This window comes from Aspergillus piperis, assembly GCF_003184755.1.
Source record: "Aspergillus piperis CBS 112811 unplaced genomic scaffold BO85scaffold_16, whole genome shotgun sequence".
Taxonomy (NCBI): domain Eukaryota; kingdom Fungi; phylum Ascomycota; class Eurotiomycetes; order Eurotiales; family Aspergillaceae; genus Aspergillus; species Aspergillus piperis.
In genome coordinates this window covers 689,519-710,548 of record NW_020291606.1, presented here as the reverse complement: position 1 = coordinate 710,548, position 21,030 = coordinate 689,519, and the positions used below count along the sequence as shown (strand labels likewise).

At 48.4% G+C, this 21,030-nt stretch overlaps 4 protein-coding genes across 4 annotated transcripts; 1 reads left to right on the top strand and 3 right to left on the bottom strand.

Annotated features, from left to right (window-relative positions):
- Nucleotides 1-515: 515 nt before the first annotated feature.
- Nucleotides 516-8,631, bottom strand: BO85DRAFT_440734 (acetolactate synthase catalytic subunit; the record flags this gene model as incomplete). Its single annotated transcript, XM_025658784.1, has 7 exons — nucleotides 516-5,189; nucleotides 5,249-6,399; nucleotides 6,457-7,420; nucleotides 7,481-7,837; nucleotides 7,920-8,188; nucleotides 8,256-8,400; nucleotides 8,461-8,631. 7 exons carry the CDS (start codon nucleotides 8,629-8,631, stop codon nucleotides 516-518), a joined length of 7,731 nt encoding a protein of 2,576 aa, XP_025513305.1.
- Nucleotides 8,632-9,564: 933 nt separating this feature from the next.
- BO85DRAFT_461520 (uncharacterized protein) lies at nucleotides 9,565-10,288 on the bottom strand (the record flags this gene model as incomplete). The annotated part of the gene is made up of 3 exons (XM_025661793.1): nucleotides 9,565-9,794; nucleotides 9,885-10,069; nucleotides 10,227-10,288. 3 exons carry the CDS (start codon nucleotides 10,286-10,288, stop codon nucleotides 9,565-9,567), a joined length of 477 nt encoding a protein of 158 aa, XP_025513304.1.
- A 484-nt stretch (nucleotides 10,289-10,772) lies between these two features.
- BO85DRAFT_470671 (uncharacterized protein) lies at nucleotides 10,773-12,262 on the bottom strand (the record flags this gene model as incomplete). Its single annotated transcript, XM_025662416.1, has 2 exons — nucleotides 10,773-11,190; nucleotides 11,469-12,262. 2 exons carry the CDS (start codon nucleotides 12,260-12,262, stop codon nucleotides 10,773-10,775), a joined length of 1,212 nt encoding a protein of 403 aa, XP_025513303.1.
- Nucleotides 12,263-13,021: 759 nt separating this feature from the next.
- On the top strand, nucleotides 13,022-20,587 carry BO85DRAFT_499251 (type I polyketide synthase; the record flags this gene model as incomplete). The annotated part of the gene is made up of 8 exons (XM_025664063.1): nucleotides 13,022-13,361; nucleotides 13,412-13,680; nucleotides 13,731-14,072; nucleotides 14,128-18,994; nucleotides 19,048-19,214; nucleotides 19,293-19,640; nucleotides 19,691-19,862; nucleotides 19,917-20,587. 8 exons carry the CDS (start codon nucleotides 13,022-13,024, stop codon nucleotides 20,585-20,587), a joined length of 7,176 nt encoding a protein of 2,391 aa, XP_025513302.1.
- Between the last annotated feature and the right edge of the window lie 443 nt (nucleotides 20,588-21,030).

Below are 21,030 nucleotides of genomic sequence, written 5' to 3'. Positions count from 1 at the left end.
AGTCACCATCTCCATTAACGAAATACTGTCAGGCAAGGTCCGAAAGCGCCTACCGTAGATGATTTACTTATTGTACGAAAAGCCCGTATTGTTCCGCATCACATGCACAATATTGGCTACAAGACATTGACGGCAATGCTTAATAGATTGGTAGGTATCCCTCGTTCAAGAGCGCCTCCTACTCAAGAGCCGAGTCTTCTAATTGGTCAGTATATATATTGCTCTACCATCTATTTCCCTTCTACCTGTCCGCATTGAAATTGGTCTGCCTCCCGTCATGTATAAGTCGGGACGAGAAGAGATGATAAAGAAGAAACAAAAGTCATCTCACACGTTTGCGCTATTGATAATAAGATTCCGGAACGAATCACCCTTCCCGAGTGAATAGCTGATCACTTGCCAGTCATCGAGGACTATGGCTATTTCCGTCTAGCCTATCTTGTGCACATGCAAACCACACCTGAAGTATATGTCCAATATACCCATGCTTTCTGTCCCAGCCCGGTATCGACACCTTAGTTAAGTGATACCAGCGGTGACGCTGTAACAACATGTGTGCTCAATTCCAATATGCTCTTTGAGGTCAAATCTTCCAACGAAATATTTGTGCCGAGTTCTCTTTCCAGCCAATTCCGGAATTCCATCTCAATCAAAGAGTCGACCCCATTGGTCCGAACATCATGGAATTCGTTAATCTCGTCTTCGGTGACATTAAGAAGGTTCGACAACTTCTGTCGAATCTCCCTCGACACGATAGCTGCTGCCTGTTCGGTGTTGTTGGTCTTGTTCAGGAGGTCGCCCACACTAGGTCTTCTCGCGGATTCTGTTGGCATGCTTGCCACTCGCGAACGGAAGCTAGGAAGTTGATGGAACAAGGGAGTGGACAAATATCTCATCAGTGGCTTTTCTAAGTCTTTGTATGATGCTGGGGTTGGGACATTGCAGACCATCTGACAGGAATCCACGGTTGATGGGTTTCGAATATCCGTCATATAGTCGACTGCCGCTAAGATTTCCTCCTCTTTCATGTCCCGGACGTTGATACTCGCAGCGTGCAAGCCATGTGAGAGTCTATGACGAACTAGTGCATCCTGGAATGCACCGGCTGCGCTAAAGTCGCTGTCATTAATACTTCCTGTAAGCCCGGACATCGATGAGATCATGATGAAGAAATCAACAGATGGGATGGCATTGTGCAGATTAAGCAACTCCATGATGACACTATCAGAGCTGCTTGTTGAATGCGTGGCAACAGTCTGATTAGAAGCACCCATGCAATATGTCGACTCCAGAATTCCATGGATAGGGGGAAGCTGACTGCGCCAGTCGGCAAACAGAGACTGTATTTCGGAAGCCTCAGACATGTTGCAGTGGTATATATGTGCCTCGCATCCTCGCTCTCGCAAGGTATCAAGAATCTGCTGCTGTGTTTCCTCCCTATCCAAGCGGGGTGCACGAGACAAGAGTATCAAGTTCTTAGCACCTCGAGCTGCCATCCGAAGAGCGAGCTTGGAATGTAAAGAGTCTAGTGTTCCTATGAGGAGGTAGGATACATTTTGTTCCAACTGGGATGGTCTCGGAATTTCAGGAACAACCTGAACAACATCCTCAGAAGGACGAAGAACAATTTTCCCAGCAATTGCATCCTTCTGGTACATCTCGATACCCTGATGTATCTGGCTATACGTCAGAACTCGTCTAGGAGGTTCAAAACGAATCTTATGTTCCTCCATTAGCCGCATCATCTCTCGGAAAATATTTTGGACAGTTGCCGGGCGGCTCCTGGCGATAGAACTGAGGTTCACTTTTGATATCGTGATATTATCCATATTGCATGACGCAGTGATGTTGTGGACTGACTGCGGCCCGCCATTACCGATGGCTATCAGTCTGCCAAAAGGTGCCAGACAGCTCATTGAACCTTGAGTAGTCCCAGCGGATATATCTGATATGATGACATCCATCCCACGCGGTATTAGTCGCTTGATCTGAGCCGAGAAGGAAGTAGGACGGCTGGAGAAGATACGATCTCCCTGAACTCCATATTTCCGTGCGACATAATGTTTCTCGTCGACATTGGAGACAGTCACGTATACGTTTGCACCGAGAGACTGGGAATACTGGATCGCCGCCTGCCCAACACTACTCGCAGCAGAGTGAATCAGGATATTCTCCCCAGTGATCAACCTACCGGCGTAGCTGATAGAATAGATTGCAGTCAGCCAAGAGACAGGTAATCCAGCAGCAGCCTCGAAGGTAAGACTGTCGGGGATGCGGGTGACCAGAGACGAGTTTATCCGTATTGCTGTCCTCAGCGTTCCTTCTCTCCCTGCTTGAGTGTCACTGATACACATGACGCGGTCGCCGGACTGAAATTCCTTAACGGATGATCCGACCCTGGTTATCACCCCAGAACCTTCTTCTCCCAGGGTCATCTGGGGAAGCTTTCCTGTCGCTGCTAGGACGTCTCGAGAGCCAAGGCCGACGGCTTTAACGTCCAGGTCCACGTCATTCTCACCCAGAAAATTGTCGGAGAGAAGGTTATCGGTCTCCCAGACAAAACGGCCATGGCCTATGAGTTTAATTGGCCGATTTATGTCGCCCCATGTTAGCGGAACTGACCGTGGTGTCGATAGTCGACCCCCAATGGTGGAATTGGCATCGGCGTTGAGAGCAACACGGTTCGTAAGAATGACCCCCTGTGCAATGCGATACTCGGCATTTCTGATTGTAGGCACGGTACCTGACAGAAATTGGTGCTTGAAAACTTTGACCAAAAGTTCGGAAATTGTATTCTGGGTAACCTCTGTATCGGTCAACGAAACCGTAACAAGGTTCGAGTTGTCAGGGTCCTGCTGCAATCGTCTGTTTCGAATAAGTCCGATTGGAATATCAAATGCTGGGTTATTTGTTGAATCTCTAGTGACTAATAAAATGTTTTTGCACTTGAAGAGGACGTTTTCTAGCCTGTTGTATGATTCGATGTTCGAACCTGTTGGGATAGGAGGATTGGACACCATGAAAAGCACACATGTCCTATCTAGCACATCCACAGCTTCCACTTCCGCCAGTGTGTGTATGGGGCAATGGGGCCCCAGATATTCTATCTGGCTCTGGAACTCATTGGCCAGAGTAGAGCTTTGATCATCCGCGATGATGATGATAACACCGTTTGCCTCGCTCCGAGAGATATTGGTTCCTTCTCTAGCAGTTGAGACCATAAGGCTGATTTTTGAAAACTCTGGATAATCAGAGCTCGGGAACTCCAAGTCCAGCCCGGAAAAGCCAGACTCACGGAGATACCTATCCCATGTACTTGTTGGCACATAGGGACACCATCTTCTCTCAGGCTCGGTGCTCAGCCACCAGCCTGGCAGTGAACTGAACGATATGTTGGTCCACGAAGTATCTTGGCGGACACCTTCATGGAATACCAGCTTTCCACCGGGCTTGAGAAGACTGTGGATGTTTTTCAATGTCCTATGTAGATCGGGAGTTGCATGGAGTACATTGCTTGCCACAATCAGATCGAATGTTCCTGGGTCGAACCCCTGGGAAATGGGGTCGTTCCCAACATCAAACTTCTTGTACGTTATGATATCGTCCCACTCATCAAGTGACTCCTTCGCTTTCACGAAAAAGCCTGGAGAGAGATCAGTGAACACGTACTCTGACACTGTCCTGTCCATACCCGGTGGACAGAGATTAGTGAGCGCATGCGCTGTAAATGATCCCGTTCCGCCCCCAACTTCGAGGACGCGAAGATTGGACTTATGCCACCGGAAGAGCTCCAGGTAGAGTGCTAGCTTCTCGGAAATGGAACCAATTTCGAAATCATGTTTGTAGTACTGAGACATGAGATCATCTTGTCCGAACATGACGTAGAGTGGATCGGCTTCTTTGCGGAAGAAAGATGCAAGATTCGACCCAACCCGCATTAACAGTGCGCCATCGCTATCGCGAGCTTCCACTCTACGGTAGAGTTGTTCTTTAAGATCATGATCCTGAGCGTACTTCTGCCATGTTTTGAAAGGCACCCTTGGCATTGAGTCTGTCAGGATATCTGCAGCAATGCTTTTGAGAAGGTCGTAGAACCGGAGGTAATGGGGTTCAAGTTGGGTCTGATCCACTTCCTTCAAGCTCATGAGCGCATCAGTCGAAAGAAGTGCCGAGGCCAGCTGGAGGTCGGTGAACCACTGGCATTCCACCCTGTATCTGGCGGATTCAATCGTTGGCGGCTTGGCGAGCTGGCTGAAGAATGAGTTTGTAAGAAGATGAATGTCAGGTTTCCATTCAACAGAGTAGAATTTAGGCAATAGATCTGTCTTTGAGGACTGGATCTTGGATTCATATAGATCAAAATGCGCTCCGCTGAAGGATATCGTGGGTTCGGCAGATGAGGAGTCGATTGAAGCCTCAATATCGCAGCTATACTTGCCAAGACCCGTTGCTGTAGCTGTCCCCACGCAATTGAGTTTTGTTTTCAGTTCGTATGATATTTCGGTAGACACCCAGACATGCTCAATAAAAGAGGGCAGGAATGTTTTCATCGCCATATTGTGTGGCTGCAAGTCGTGTATTGCAGCAGTAGCGGCTATTCCGAAATCGTTCAAAGTGACAGGGTGCAGTAGATGAGGATGCATGTAGTTCTTAGGCATGACAGAGGACACATCAGGTACTTGTATGGTTCCGATGCATTTTCCATCCCCTTTACCGCTCACTCTTATGGACGATAGGTTCTGAAATATGGGCCCAAGTTCTAAGCCAGAGGATGAAAGACTTTTGCACATGTCGTCAAACTTGACATGTCTCTCGCAACCATGTCTCTGGTAAGAGAGGTCTCCTTTGAGTTCTCCAACTTTATGGGTATCCGCAAGGCCTGAATGAACCATGCCCTCATCTTCATAGCCAATACTAATGTAGCCAGAGCAATGCTCAGTCCAGTCTTCTTGGCTTTCGTTATATGAGCTCACTTGGAACCGTGTCAATTCACTACCGTCGCCGTGAGGGTAATGTGACAAACTGATCTCGACTTCCTGGGCTTCATCCGGCAGTGCTAGCAAAGGACCCAGGGTGATTCTCTCCAAATGGAGACCCTTCATGGTCATTTCCCCACTGTTTACCTGTATTACGGATTCGATTGCCATGGCTATGTACCCAAGAGGTGGTAACACGTATTGACCATCGAGCTAAATGAGATCAGAATAGAGCACAGAAATTATAAACGGGCTGCAAATTTTAGTCGCACCTTATACTGTCTGAGCCAAGGGTTCTCACTGAGCCGAAGAAAATGCCGCCACTTTGGATAACGCGGATTCCAGTCAGTAGCTGGTGCTCCAAAGATATCATGTCGGGGATACTGTCGTAAGCGGAGATTTCTTGCAAGTCGACTTTCGTAGACGTCTTTGTTTTCGTGGTTGAAGGGGTAGGGCGGCAGGTCCACAAGTAGATCCGAGTCTCTACGCAGCTCCTCGGCGTTATTCACACTCGGTATATCAACAGGGTATCCCTTAGAGGCAAGGTTTGCAACGGTGTGCAAAATACCATCAGGGCCAGAAGCATTGCGATCCAAGGTTGAATGGTAGGTTATCCCTTGCGCCATGTCAATCGTTTCTGTGATGGCGCTTCGAAGTGCCCCGTGTGATCCAATCTCAATGAGCTCATCTATTTGCAGAGGGGTTTCGTGCTCATCATTCGGTAACGTGTGCTTTTCGGAAGGATTATAGCACAATGCCCGGAGAGCTTGTTCGAATTTGACGGGACTCACCATATTCGCACACCAGTAAGAGGAATCCATAGATGGATCCAGAAGTATGTCACCTGTAAAGGTCGAGAACAAAGCAATGGGCTGCTCTCGACAAACCGTGTTGCCTTGCTCCAATGAGCCCATGAAAGCCTGGTATCTCTCGGTGAACACTTTCATATGCTCAGAATGGTAGGCCTTTCCCACGTTTAGCTTTCGTGCAAATATTCGCTTTGCGTCCAGCAAGCTCTTGAGGGCATCGACCATGGCGCTGTCGCCGGATACTGTTTGGTTCTTCGGGCTATTGAAACATGCAATAGTCAATACCCCGTTCGGATCACTTTGCTGCACCTCTTCGAGATATGGTTGTAGGTCATCTGGGCTCAATCCCACAGCCATCATCGATCCTGGACGTGTTATTGAGCCATAGACAACCTGGCCACGGAAGAAGGCGACTTTCCATGCTGCCTGTCTGGAAATCTTGCCGGCACAGTACGCAGAAGCGATTTCTCCCGAAGAATGCCCCACGACACGAGTGGGGGAAATTCCCCAGCTTGTCAGTAGGTCAAGTAAAGAAATCTGGATTGCTGTTGACGCTGGATGCCCGATGGTTGGTTCACTTATCCTGGTACTGTTCTTGTCCCGCCCAAGCTCCTCTGCAAACAAACGTAAGTACCCGAATATGGCAGATTTCGGTTTGGTGTGCTACTCACCCAGTAATGACCATTCACCACCCAGGGACTGAAAATATCTTTCAGCAGCTTCGATTGACCTGCGAAATACCGGGTAAGCAAGGAGCTGTTGGCCCATCCCTGCATACTGAGCCCCTTGCCCAGTGAAGACGAAGCCAAGTCTTGGGGAGACTCGCGCATGTTGAGGCGTAAGCGAGTCGTTGGCAAGCCGACTTTGTAGTTGTGAGATGGACTTGGCCAAAAGACATACTCTCCAATTGAATCGTGATCTCCTCTGCGACAGCGTGAAGCTCAGATCACGCAGAAACTTCCTCTCGTCCTCAGATGATAGTCGACCTTTCGTATTTATGTATTCGGTTAAACCGGAAATAACCCGATTGAGCGAGTCTTTGTCAAATCCAGACAATACGAAGAGGGCCGTGGAAGACCGAGAGCCTCCAGCCGGATGAACACTCTCCTGAGATAGAGAAACGGGCATCGGCGATTTGGGGCTAAATGTAACTCTCTCCGGAGGACTGTCATCGCCTGGATGCGTCATATCTCTTATATCATCAAATCCTTGTTGAAGAAATCGAAGCTCATCATGCGTTGGCACACCAATTCTTGTTCGATGTTTCGCAGATATCTTGTGTTTGCGGAGGAAATTGTATGCATCGTCTAGGATACAATGGGAATTGGTTCCACTCAACCCAAAGCAACTGACCGATGCACGTCGAAGCTTTGAGGTGGGCCATGCCTCACACTGGATGGGTAAGCTGAGCTTCCATTCATCCACTGGTATTTTAGGGTTTGGCTTCTCGAAGTTGGCGTTGGGCGGGACGACGCCTGTCTCCAAGATCATAATAGTCTTGATGAGGCCGGCAATCCCAGAGCCACCCTCCAGATGACCGATGTTTGTTTTCAGAGCACCAACGTAGAGTGGTAAGCTTCTTGTAGGTGTCTTGAATCCACTGCTAATAGCGGACGCTTCGACATAGTCTCCAGCCTGAGACAGTCTCATGATTAGAGGGTCGTCAATTCCGCAGCATCAGATTGTAAGTCTCACCTGGGTACCGGTGCCATGAGTCTCTATATAACATGTGTCCTCCGTGTCTAGTCCTACATTCTGGTAAGTTGTCTCGATAAGTCTTACTTGCGACCGTAAACTGGGGTATGTTATCCCCGGTGTGCGGCCATCCTGGTTTAAACCAGTACCGCGAATAACCGCTCTTATAGTATCACCATCCTCCACGGCGCTTGAAAGACGTTTCAAAATCACCGTGCCTACTCCTTCACCACGAGCATATCCATCGGCTCTGTGGTCAAAAGCGAAACATCTCCCTTCTGATCCCATGAAACCGGAATAGTCCATACCAACCATATGTGGGAGGAATCCAATAACATTTACACCGCTCACTATGGCCTAGAAAGGAGTGTGCATGATTAGAAAAGTTCCACAGAAGTTAACTTTAATACAATCTCGATATTTTCCCGAGTTGACTTACCATATCACTTTCATTTGTCTTCAAGCTTTGACAAGCTAGATGAAGACCAACGAGGCTGCCGGAACATGCTGTTTCGACCGTCAAACTAGGCCCACGGAAATCATAGAACCAACTGAGTCTCCCGGATATCATAGAGTTCTCAGTTCCGGTAGGTTTGTACTTGAGTATTGTCTCTGGGTCGCTGTTTAGGCTGTCCGCATGATCATGGTTGTAGCCATTCACAAATACCGATGTGTTGGATGAAATGGCAGCCTCCATTGGAATTCCAGCTTCATAATAATTCGTCAGCTGGGTCTAGCTATAGTGTCTCCATAATATGGCCTGAGCCTTACTTACCATTCTCCAATGCGTGGTATACATTTTCCATAACGAGACGATGTTGGGGGTCTAGGCTCAAGACCTCTGTTTTGCTCATCTTGAAGAACGCAGCATCAAAGCTAACTGGGTCATCTCTGAGAAAATGTGCCCTTTTGGAATGAATCTATAACGCCAGGAAACGAAACATTAGCTTCGCAGGCCGAGACAGAGTTTGCATACATACCGTTCCTCCATGGTCAGGATCAGGATGGTAAAATGCTTTCTGGTTGATTCTGTCTTCTGGAAATGCAGTGCTTGCCTCCCGGGCCTTCAACAGAAAATCCCAGAATCTCACAGAGTCACTGGCGTCTTGTGGGTACCGCACGGCATATCCTATAACAGCAAGAGAATCCATGATTTTTTCCTAGTGTTGGAAGTCTCTCAGTTTGATAGATTTCTCTGTAAGTGGTGCGATTGAAGTCGGTACCGAGTTGCGTCTTTGTCTTTATTTTTTCAGATATATTTGACCTTTCTTGCAACATAGAGCATAGATGAGAGACTACTATGACGCATCCAGCACCCAATAGTTGTGGGTGAGGCGATTGCTGTTTACGGTAGACAATGCAGAGAGTTAAATGCCTCCTAGCCATTGCAACCTCGCTCGCTGTGGACCCATGACGATAATAATACGATCATCCGGAAATACATCTGTTATACAGTGAATACAGACGAATTCTGTCTTCAAGGCCTGATCTATGTATAATCAATCTTGATTGCATACTTTCAAATCTGGTGGTATACTTTACCCAGTCCTGCCGCGGAGTTAGGGTGTGCCGAATTCGATGTGATCAGCTCCCTTAAACCTTATTGGAATCAAAAGGACCGATTCGACAGGTACGTACCATGCGGACACCGAAGTTTAGCATCATGGCGGAAAACGAGGACTTGAATAATGATGCCCCCGACCGAAGCAATGTTTGATGGATCTCCAAGCCAGAAAGCCATCAAAGCCTGATTGTTTCAAGCACATTGCTCCACTGCTCGCCATGAAGCCTTGCCTTCTTCAGCCAGGCCAGCAGGAATAAATAGCTTATATACCGGACCTACCTGCATATTTCTACAAAGGGATGTTGTGACCCCTTGCGTAAACAGGAACCTTTACGAGTCAGGGTATTCTCGTGAGTGGTGTCAGAGAAGCAAGGTGTTCTTTTCATCAGTTCGGACATTCTCAACTTCACATGCTCTCAGGTGAACAAATATGATACAAATTTTCAGATTCAATTAAAAGGACTGGCTGTTACAAGTCTCAGGAGACGGCCTTGATAAATATCATAGCTCAGCAATGTAACTATTGCGGCGATATTTGACGTTTTTCAATCAGGTCAATCCCGCCAAAGGCGCTTTTCACTCCATCGTCGTTCGAAGTCCTCGAATACCATCCCATGATGTGAGGGTAAGTATGGCGCATCTCACGGTCGATAATAGACTTGAATCCCCAGTACAAGGTGCATGCCATGGATATATCCGCCAGTGTCAATGCAGAGTAGTTGTAAACCCAGTACGCCCCTTCAAACGGTTCTCCAAAGCGTTAGTCCCCCTTTCGAGCTTCTCCATGAATATCGTTTCAATCTTCTAGTCAAAATTCTTTCGGCCAAGTCGCCATTGGACCAACGGCAACATAAGCCACGTCATCATTGTTGACCATGCAGATCCACTGATGTATAAGGGCCCGCTCAGTAGCACCGTGGCCAAGAAGCTGGTCCCGACAGGGTGCTGATTCGGAAATATACAGGGTTATTGCATCTGACCCGAAGATATGAAGGCCGTCAGCTCTTCGAAATGTCGGAATCTTGCTCATGGTATAGTCAGCAAGGAACTTTAGGCCTTCTTATCCCGCAGAGTATAAAGCTTTTGATTTCTTCTAGCTCTATCTCATTGAGAGTTGCTGCAGCGATGATATGGGCAAGAAAGAATTAGAGGGAGTTCAAAGGCAGTTTCATAAGTGTATACAGCTTCATAGCCCTAGAATTGGCCATGAAGTCGAACATGTAGAGGAGATCATATGATGCCATATTTGGGTAGGCTTTGACTGTCTAGAACTTGACGATAGGGCAGTAGCAGTGAGAATAATTACGAGGCGATGTGATGGTAGGTATAACCATTTACATCGAATTAAGCTTCAGCCAGCCCCAATGCCTGCCTACTACTGTAATATATGTGGGCCCTTCTGTGTATTCCCTGGTTTGTCATTGGTAGAGTCTATATTGCTCAGGATCATGCCCCGATGCGAGACACTTTTCAGCTTGATTCTCGAAGGCTACTGAAGATTGCTTTATCCGTCTCTCTGCAGAAGTGGAGCTGCCTAAATGCCCAAACTTTGCATTACAGCTGACGACAAAATATACTTCGTTTAAGGAGGCCTGGTTCAAATTGCTGGAACTAAGTTTTCTAAATACAGCATTGTGCATTCCCGGAAACCAGACGTCTGATCACTCAATCTTTTGCCACCTCAGCACTATTCTTTGCGCAATTCCCTGTTTAGATTTCCCACGAAAATCAGCTCCATTCGAAAACATACGTGACAAGAGGGCTTACCTCAACATTCACATGAGCTGGCGATGATAGCACGAGCTGATTCTCAAAGAGTTCCACCTTCCGTGACTGATACGAGCCATCTTCTTCAGGCCAGGAACAGAGCTCAAGGTGATGCTTCACCATGACGCTGCCGTCGGGCTGCGTCTCAACCCAATATCGGCCAGCGTATGCCAGAAGGTCATTTACGGTTTCCTTGACTTTCTTGGTGACTGCGGGTTGCAGCTGGACGGACATGCGGCCGTTCGGGTTGTAGTTCAAGATACCACGAGCGCCTTTCCCCATGGGAAAGACTTCGCCGCCATCCTGGAGCTGGGATCGAAGTTCAAGGAGGGACCAAGAACCAAGTAAAGTTTGCTCAATGTCATGTTGCGATCCCATACTGAATGTGAAGGTTCGGTTTTTCGTACGGAGAAGGCGGTGGCAACTCCCTGTATTGACGATGAACAACGTCTGGCAACAACGAGGAAGATGATAATGATTTTAGGAACACAGAGGCTCTTTGTATTGGCTCATGGAATATTCGATAGCGCCTTGTTACCTAAATGGGTCATCTGCATCTGTACGAACCTTAATTCCTGCTGTGCGGCTTTGCAACCAAAAACACGATACCCGTATCCAGTAATGTATCTACCTCGAAATGCGCCAAGCCTACTTTACTGCAGGTCAACAGCATGGACTAGCCTCCTGAGAAGATCAACGATACGGCTGGTCATCCCTTGCTCCCAAGGAATGCTATGCCCCCCTTTATGCTCCAGCACCTCCCTGTCGAATGACTGACACATTTCGACAAGGTTTCGGGATTGTGGATAGTATCCATCATTCCTACCATAGACGTGTACTGTTGGTAGTGGTATCTGAATCGAGCCGTCAGACGGGTATGGTCGGATCATAGACTTTCCTTGGGAGGGAAAAGTTTTTCGATCCAAGAGATCAGGAATATTCGCTGCTATTTCCGCCGTGATATCTTCACCTGTGCCTTCATCTCTGAAGGTTCCGTCATCCATCGATCGGAATGGCGCCGATTCCACGTTGAATGGCGCCGTAGCACAGAAAAAGACGGCGCACTTGAATGGTAGATGCGCGCCCTGATTCCTGAGAAGGTAGGAAGCAGCCACAGATGCTCCTTGTGAAAAGCCAAAGATGCCATCGAAAGGACCATCATCTTCTAAGGCCTGGTCAATGAGGTCAAAGGCGTCGTATATCTGAGACGCAGTAGGGAGGTTGAAGAACGAAAAGTACGGCCCTTCGGCGACTCCATACACGCCTGTGCAAAGATAAGCTTCGTTTGTGCTATACAGGCTTGTGAGCCTACCTGGTCCGGCCTCAGATGGGATATCGCCATCTACAAAGACAAACTCGTGCTGTGACCCTAGAGCCGCCTGGATCGCGGATAGTTGGGTGTTGAACACTTCGGCGTTTGAGCCGATTCCATGGAGGCAGAGAAAGCGCATGTCTTCTTGAAAGGTCACTCACTTTAGAGAGCGTGTAATCGGAGAAGGAAACTGCTGTTAAGATGGTATGGTGGACAAGTCCGAATCATCAAATGGAATATGCTGCTACGGTCTCCATACAAAGCAACGGGAAGACGCTCCGATTGATTTTCATGACGTGATGTCAGCTAGGGACACCTGAGAGTATATGATGTGGAATGTTAACAACGTTCCAAGACAGATCATTAGTATCTCAACAATGCAATCAGACTTTTGTGGCAAGGTGCAGGAGGTGCGGGGCCAAATAGAGAGAGACCGTTGACGATCCATGCAAGATGCCGTGCTCTTTCTTCAGATAGGTACATCAGTGGGCTGACCTAGAAAGCTGACTGCTGAGCTAGACTTGGATTCTGGCCATTCTTTAATACGTCAATCTGCATCGAGCGGAGATGTATGACTAGATCGTAGATTGATATCCTGCTTATAGTCTAAAGATTGCCACTGACGGTGTGGAGATTTTACCTTTTTGTATTGTTCAGTATGTTACAATGACAAACTGCCCTGGGACAATACCAGACTGGAGCACGTCTAGATGATTGTTGAAGGGTCGGGCTGCTCCCCGGGGGACTAATGTACATAAAAAGAAAAAGAATAGTCTCAGCACTAAATCTACTTATACTCCATCTACCAACTCTCCAATAACTACAGTAAGTTGGGATTTTTCAAGCTTGTACCTGAAAAACGCAAATATCTACATCATCCTTCCAGCACAAATACACCATGCCAGGTACACAAGACAATCCAGTTATGCCCATTGCCATCGTTGGCATTGGGGGCCGATTCCCAGGGGACGCATCGAATCCAGATCGGCTTTGGGAACTCCTCCTGAACGCGAAAAGCACTCTCTCGGAGACGCCTAAAGATCGATTCAGCGCAGATGTATTCTACCACCCGCAGCCTGATCGCCCAGGAACTTCAAACTCGTGTGGTGGCCACTTCATGAACCAAAATATCGATGAATTTGATGCGCCATTTTTCTCTATCACCCCTTCTGAGGCGAGAGCCATGGATCCCCAGCAGCGAATGTGCCTGGAAGTTGCATACGAGGCTATGGAAAATGGTTTGTCTTCTTCAGCCATAAAGACTTTCCACAAATCTGACTCTAAGCAGCGGGTATTACAATGGATCGTATCTCCGGATCTCGCACCTCTTGCTATGTCGGGTGCTTCAACCATGATTACCAGCTCCTCCAGAACTTGGATCTCGATAACCTTCCATTTTATCATGCAACAGGGACCGAGTCATCATGTCTCTCGAATCGCGTCTCATGGTTCTTCAACTTGGCTGGCCCAAGCATGACAGTTGATACAGCATGTTCTTCGTCTCTCATAGCACTCCATCTTGCCTGTCAAAGTATTCGGCTTGGTGAATCAGAAACGGTACGTACTTCGGAATTGAAATCCACGGGAATTATCGCTGACTGAACCAGGCGCTTGTGGGTGGTGTGAACATCATCTCGTTCCCAGAGATTTACATGAAGCTTTCCAACCTACAGATGGTCTCCCCGGATAGCAAGTCGCAGACCTTCGATGAGAAGGCTAATGGCTACGGTCGTGGGGAGGGTACCTGTTTTGTGGTGCTCAAACCACTAGATAAAGCCATCGAAGACAACGATGTCATTCGTGCAGTGATCCGCAATACCGGAAGTAACGAGGATGGGAATACACCCGGCCTGACACTTCCATCAAAGAACATGCAGAAAGCCCTGATCGAGAAGGTGTACGAAGAGGCGGGATTGCAAATGAGAGACACAGGTTATTTTGAAGCACATGTAGGTTGCTACTATTTCTAAGCCTGCTCGAGAACACCGTGTTAATAAGCGGCAGGGTACTGGAACAGTCGCAGGGGATTCAATCGAAACCCAAGCCTTGGGAGAGACCATTGGAAAATCGAGACCGCCAGGTCAGCCACTCTGGGTGGGATCGTTAAAGGCAAACATCGGTCATCTCGAAGGCGGCAGCGGTCTTGCATCGCTTATAAAGACTGTCTATGTTCTTGAAAAAGGCATAATTCCGCCTCAAATCTGGCTGGACAAACTCAATCCCCGTATTCGCGCCGAGGAATGGAACTTAGCCGTGCCTACGGAAGTAACTCCGTGGCCGGACCAAGGCCCTCGGCGAGCTAGTGTTAACTCGTTCGGATTTGCTGGTGCGAATGCACACGCTATCCTGGAAAATGCTTACTCCTATCTCGAGGCAAATGTTGGCAGGGGCCGTCACAATTCCAATGTACCCGCGAAACTTACCGAAAACCCTGACCTGTGTCGTGACAAGCATGATGCAAATAGCCTCACTTTATCGCGAGATACACATGGCTATGTGCAACCGTTTCCGAAGCTTATTTTGTGGTCGGCCCACGAGCAAGGCGGGCTGAAACGAATTTCGGAGTCATGGAAACAATTTCTCGATGGAAAGTCGGGCATGCTCACGCAAGTCGAGCGGTCGAAACTGCTGTCGAACTTGGCGTATACAGCAGTAAAGCGGCGCACGCAGTTTCCCTGGAGGTCGTTCACTGTTTGCTCGGATCCAGGAGAGATTGCGAGCGGCGAAGTTGATATAGCCCCTGCTGTCCGGTCATCACAGCGGCCCAGGCTTGCCCTCGTTTTCACTGGTCAGGGTGCACAGCACCATGCAATGGGTCGCCGATTAATGCACTACGGTGTATATGCCAATAGTCTGAGAACTGCCGACCAATATTTGAAGTCTCTGGGCTGCCCGTGGTCACTTGTGGAAGAGCTCTCTCGTGACGCAGAATCTTCCAGGATAAATCCTCCTGAATTCAGTCAACCTCTTTGCATTGCATTGCAAGTGGCGATGGTTGACCTCCTGAAAAGCTGGGACATATGGCCCCCTGAGGCGGTGATTGGTCATTCTGGTGGAGAAACAGCCGCTGCTTATGCAAAGGGTGCCCTAACCCGAGAGGCAGCCTGGACAGTGGCATATTATCGCGGTCAGGTGTGCTCGATAGCACCAGACGTTGACCCAGACCATCCCCTTGATGGTGATATGTTAGCGGCTGCTATTAGTGAGCAGGAGGCTCAGTCTTATATTCAACAGGTGTCCTCTGGAAAGCTTGTCGTTGCCTGTGTCAACAGTCCGAACAGTGTTACCCTGTCTGGTGACGTTCCTGCGATTATCGATGCTGCGAAGCTCATAAAATCCGATGGCCATCTAGCTAAGAAGCTTGGGGTCAATCGAGCCTATCATTCAGCACATATGAAGGTGGTCGAGGACATGTACCGAGACCTTCTGAAAGATGTGCATGGTCTTCCAGAGACACCGGATTTACCGAAGATGTTCTCGTGTGTGACAGGAGCCTCAATTGACAACTGTAGCTTGGGTGGAGATTACTGGGTGACAAACCTCATAAACCAGGTTAAATTCTCTCAGGCAATGCAAGCACTTATCAACCATTCGGACAGTCGGAGATCGAAGCGCCCGAAGGGGTACTCCTATGTCAACCTCATGCTTGAGATCGGCCCTCACGGTGCCCTCCAAGGACCGGTGAAACAAAACTTAAAGGCAATTCAGGTAGATTGTACTAGCGTATCCGCCTTGGATCGGAACAAAGATGCAGCACAAAGTCTCCTGGAGGCGATTGGTGTTCTTTTCCAGCATGGGTACGATTCTAATATTGTTGCCGCGAATACCCCTGATCCAAGCGAAACAACTCAGCTTCTTGTCGACTTGCCACCCTATCCGTGGAATCATTCTAATCGATATTGGCACGAGCCAGCTGTAGCCAGTGCATACCGGTTCAAGAAATTCCCCAGGAAGGACCTCCTTGGGATCAGGGACAACGAGGGTAACAACACCCATGCACGCTGGCGTCATTTCCTACGCCCTTCCGAAAATCCCTGGATTGAAGATCATCAGGTGCAAGGTAAAGTGATTTATCCCGCCGCCGGAATGCTTGTCATGGCATTGGAAGCCGCGAGGGAAACGGCAGACCCTGACAAGGCGATAAAGGCGTACGAGATACGTGATGTGTCTATTAAAAACGCCATTATTATTCCCAAGGGAGAAGAGGGAGCAGAAACGATGGTGCATTTTCACCAAAAGTCCTCGGGCTGGCAAGAATTCTCGATATATTCCCGTGTTGGCCACAATCCCTGGTCACAAAACTGCACTGGCGTCCTGCGGGTACAGTATAAGATCAATCAAAACATGGGGTCGTTCACGAATGAAGAAGAGGAGACAACCATGTTGTATCGGTCAGAATATGAGGAAGTAGAAAAAAGATGCTCTCGGTCCATGTCATCTGAAATTTTTTATGCAGAACAATCTGAACTAGATCTCTGGTTCGGTGAAACGTTTCAGAACGTCAGCAACCTCCGATTGAACCAGGGAGAAATGGTTTTCGATGTTCAAACACCAGATGTGAGAAGCAAGATGCCGCAAAACTTCACTCATGACCACTTGGTGCATCCCTGTACTCTCGATCCGGTTATCCATGCTTCACTTGCCATATTAAATCACGGAGAAGGAGAAAAGGGACCAGTGATTCCCACGTCCATCGGTAGACTGGTTATATCCGCGGGTATTTCGGCTCGCCCGGGCACGGTGCTCAGGGCACACTCTTCAGCGACACGACATGGTCTCAGAGATGCAGAATTGAACATTCGGGCATTCTCTGAGAACAGGGAAAAGCCTCTTATAATCCTGGACAGAATCAAAGTCACTCGCCTAGGAGGCGGTATTAGCTCTGAGGGTCAAGATGGTCTGGAAACAGCCCAGAAGAGAATTGCAAGTGAGATACACTGGGAACAAGATGCTTTGCATCTGACGAGCCAGGAACTTCGCAAACTGGATTTGTCAAACCCTGCAGCGGATGGTCCAGACAAAATGGGACCTTTGGAATCATTCATCAGACTTCTCGGACACAAATTTTCTGATTTAAAAATTCTAGAGATAGGTGCCGGGGATGGCAATGTAACAGAGAGGCTTCTTGATGCGCTTGAGGGGCACGATGGTGAATCAGTTCCGTTACTGGAGCAGTACACTGCCACCGGATCAAATGATGAAGCAGCATTATTGAAGAAAAGGATGCATTCCCGTGCGCCATATTTTCATGCCACCCCATTGGCCCTGAGCCAAGATTGGCAGGAGCAAGGATTATCGTCCCAAACATACCACTGTATTATCATCAACGCTGGGGACGGACGGACGGCAGCCGGGAATGCAATTGAGCAATCCAAAGGCTTGTTGGAAGCCAACGGGGTTCTCATTGTACTTCTCGCAAAGGACTTGAGTGAGTCGCGAGAAACGTGGATACAAAACCTGGCAGAGAGAGGTCTGACGAACATCGAATACGTGGCTCCGGAAGATCATAACAGTGACGCCTCTTCCATTCCATTCCTTAGCTCAAGGATGGCGCTTGATTTGGACAGCTCCCTTCCCAAAGACATTCTGCTTGTCAGCCCTTGTCGCCCTGGTGAGCTGTCGAGGGGTCTGACAGAGCAGCTACAGTCTCATGGTATACGCATACATCATGCAACTCTATGCGATACGGAGCGGATAGACCTCGGAGACAACTTCTGCCTATTCCTCCCGGAGTTGGAGTGCCCGATACTGTTTGATCTTAACGCAAAGGATTTCTTGCTCCTCAAACGTTTACTTCTTGAGTCAAAGGGCACACTCTGGGTAACGGCAGGGGCGACTTTTGAATGCAGTAACCCCAAAGCATCATTGGTCACGGGGCTTTTCCGGAGTGTTAGCCATGAGCACCCCGAACTATCACTGACGACACTTGACTTGGATACCGAAGACTCTCACAGCCCTATCGGTGCTAGCATCATTATGGGTGTTCTGAAACGCATTGCAAACGGGGATATCGACCACGAATTCACGGCGCGTGGTGGTCAAATCCTAATTCCGCGTATCAGAATGAATAAGAGGCTCAATGACTTTTATTCAGTTCTGCGCGACGGACCTCAACCAGTGCTTGGACCATTGAAACAACCGGGAAGATCATTGGGTCTTCCCCTGGGTGCGCCGGGGGTCTTTGATTCAATTCATTTTCGGGATGATCTGAGCCACCAAGAATCTTTGTCCCCTGACACTGTCGAGATAGAAGTCAAGGCAACTGGGCTTAACTCGCATGATCTTCTGTCAGCGCTTGACCAAGTCGCCGACCCTAAATTCGGCCATGAGTGTAGCGGTATCATCCGCAATGTGGGCGAAGCTGTCACCAAGTATCGAACTGGAGACCGAGTCATGGCTTGGAGTTCCGGGGCTTTTGCAAATTTTACTCGCGTTCCAGAAGCCATGGTGCAGCCGATGCCATTCGGGATGCCCTTTCCAGTGGCAGCGTCATTGCCAGTCAGCTACTGTGTTGCCTATCATTCCTTGGTTGAATGTGCGAGACTGCGACGTGGCGAGAGCCTTCTCATCCATACGGGGGCTGGCGGGGTAGGGCAAGCCGCCATCACGATCGCACTAAATCTGGGCGCAAAGGTGTATGTCACCGTAGGGTCAGAAGAGAAGAAGCTTCACCTCATGGATACATACGGCATTCAGGATGATCACATCTTTTACAGCCGGGATCTCAGCTTCTCTCAAGGAGTGTCCAGGTTGACCAAAGGGAGTGGTGTTGATGTTGTACTCAATTCGCTGTCAGGTGAACAGCTTCAACATTCACGAACATGCGTGGCTTCGTTTGGACGATTTGTGGACATACGATTGAATAGTACTGGTGAGTATTTTATCATCAAATCATTGTCTCTTGTACTTGCTAAGACATGACAGCCGAGGATACCGGGCTTGACATGGGTCCTCTTCCCAAGAATGTGGCATCTTTCTCTGTCAATGTCCATGAACTATACGACAAATATCTGCCGCGCGCAACGACCCTGTTCGAGAATGCGATGAGATTTTATTTCGAGAATAATTGTAACCCGCCATCCCCTTTGCATGTCATGACCTTTTCAGAATTTCCTGATGGTCTCCGACTTCTGCACAGCGGCAAGCAAATGGGCAAGATAGTTTTTCAGGCCAATGATGAGGACCAAGTCTTGGCCATTCCACCCCCAATCAAGGCAACAAAGCTTGATGCAGATGCCACATACATCATAGCTGGAGGGTTTGGCGGGCTTGGCCAACATATTGCGAAGTGGATGGTGCAACGAGGTGCTCGAACTCTGGTATTTTTGTCACGCAGCGGTTCAGATCATCTTGATGCCCCAAGGGTACTCGAGGAAATCGCTACCGAAGGGGCAAATGGTGTAGCATACAAATGTGACATCTGTGAATTGGAGCAGGTCGAAGCGACAATGAAGCAGATGGCGACGGACGGGTTACCGGCTGTTCGAGGAATCGTGCAGGCCGCGATGGCCCTTGCCGTGAGCTTTCCCCGACTCTTGCAGCGACATTTGACTGACGTCCCTCACAGGATTCAACATTTGAACAAATGACACCCGATCAATGGGAGCTAAGCACCAAAATCAAAGCGCTGGGCTCTTGGAATCTGCACCTCACTGCACCAGCAGAAATAGATTTCTTCGTTATGCTATCCTCGGCTTCTGGTATTGCCGGACTGCGTGGCCAGGGGAATTATGCAGCCGGTTCGTCTTGTTTCCTTTGGCTTCATGTCTTCGGGTACTAATCAGATATCACAGGAAACACCTTCATTGATGCGCTTGCACATCATCGCCATGCACGGGGTCTACCTGCAGTGTCGATTGATGTCGGGCCAGTAACTGACATAGGATACATGGCCCAGAGAAGCGATATCACAGAACTTATCAGATCCCTCGGTTTTGTCGGTCTCAATGGTGACGAGCTTCTCGGTATTCTGCAAACAACAATGGGCAGTGACGAAAACACCCGCAAGTCCAGCAACCCGCAGATCATTCTGGGGTTGCCTACTGGTGGACATTTGGCCGCCGAGGGTCTTGATGTGCCATACACTCTTTCCAACGCCCGGCTGGCCCGTCTAAGCCGAATCGGAGCGATAAGCCAAGACGACGGTGAATCCGGCCCGGCACTATCGGAACAGATTAAGAAGGCGCCAAGCCGAGCGTCTGCCACTGAGGCAGTGACGGACGCGCTCAGGGCTCGGCTAGCGAATCAGATGATGGTCGAAGTTGAGGACGTTGACGCATCGAAACCTGTCAGTGGATACGGAGTGGACAGCTTAACTGCTGTTGATATTCGCGTATGGTGTTTGAAGGAGGCCCAAGCCGATGTCTCCATTCTGGACATTGTGAACTATTCTTCGATTATGGATTTGGCGCAGACCATTGTGGAGAACTCGCGGTTGGCTTCAAATGACAAGTGGGAGGATTAGTTTGAGTTGGTTTTGGCTGTCTTGATCATTGCAATGAGTAATTTCTATGGATTATAAACTTGGCCACATTCCTAGATCTCTCAGCTGAAATTATTCGTCTGGGTAATCGCCAGTTAGTACCTGAGAGCTGGGCGCATAGGCTCTAAATTGTTGCAATACTTAGCGACGGACGCATTCAAATATATATATATGTGTGTGATATTATTGCCATAATAGCTTCGTGTTCAGTCGATCGTTGCTTAGCTCGGATGGAGGCCATCTACGAACGAAAACAAGCCTTTAGCCGCCTAAGGAATCTAAAACATAGATCCTTATATTATCTGGGCTCACAGATTTTGTAACGACGATCATGAGAAATTTACGTCCTCTCTAGGTATTGATGCCTAATTCAAATGAAATACTTATGACATGAAATAGAAACCATATAAATGGCTATTATCCAT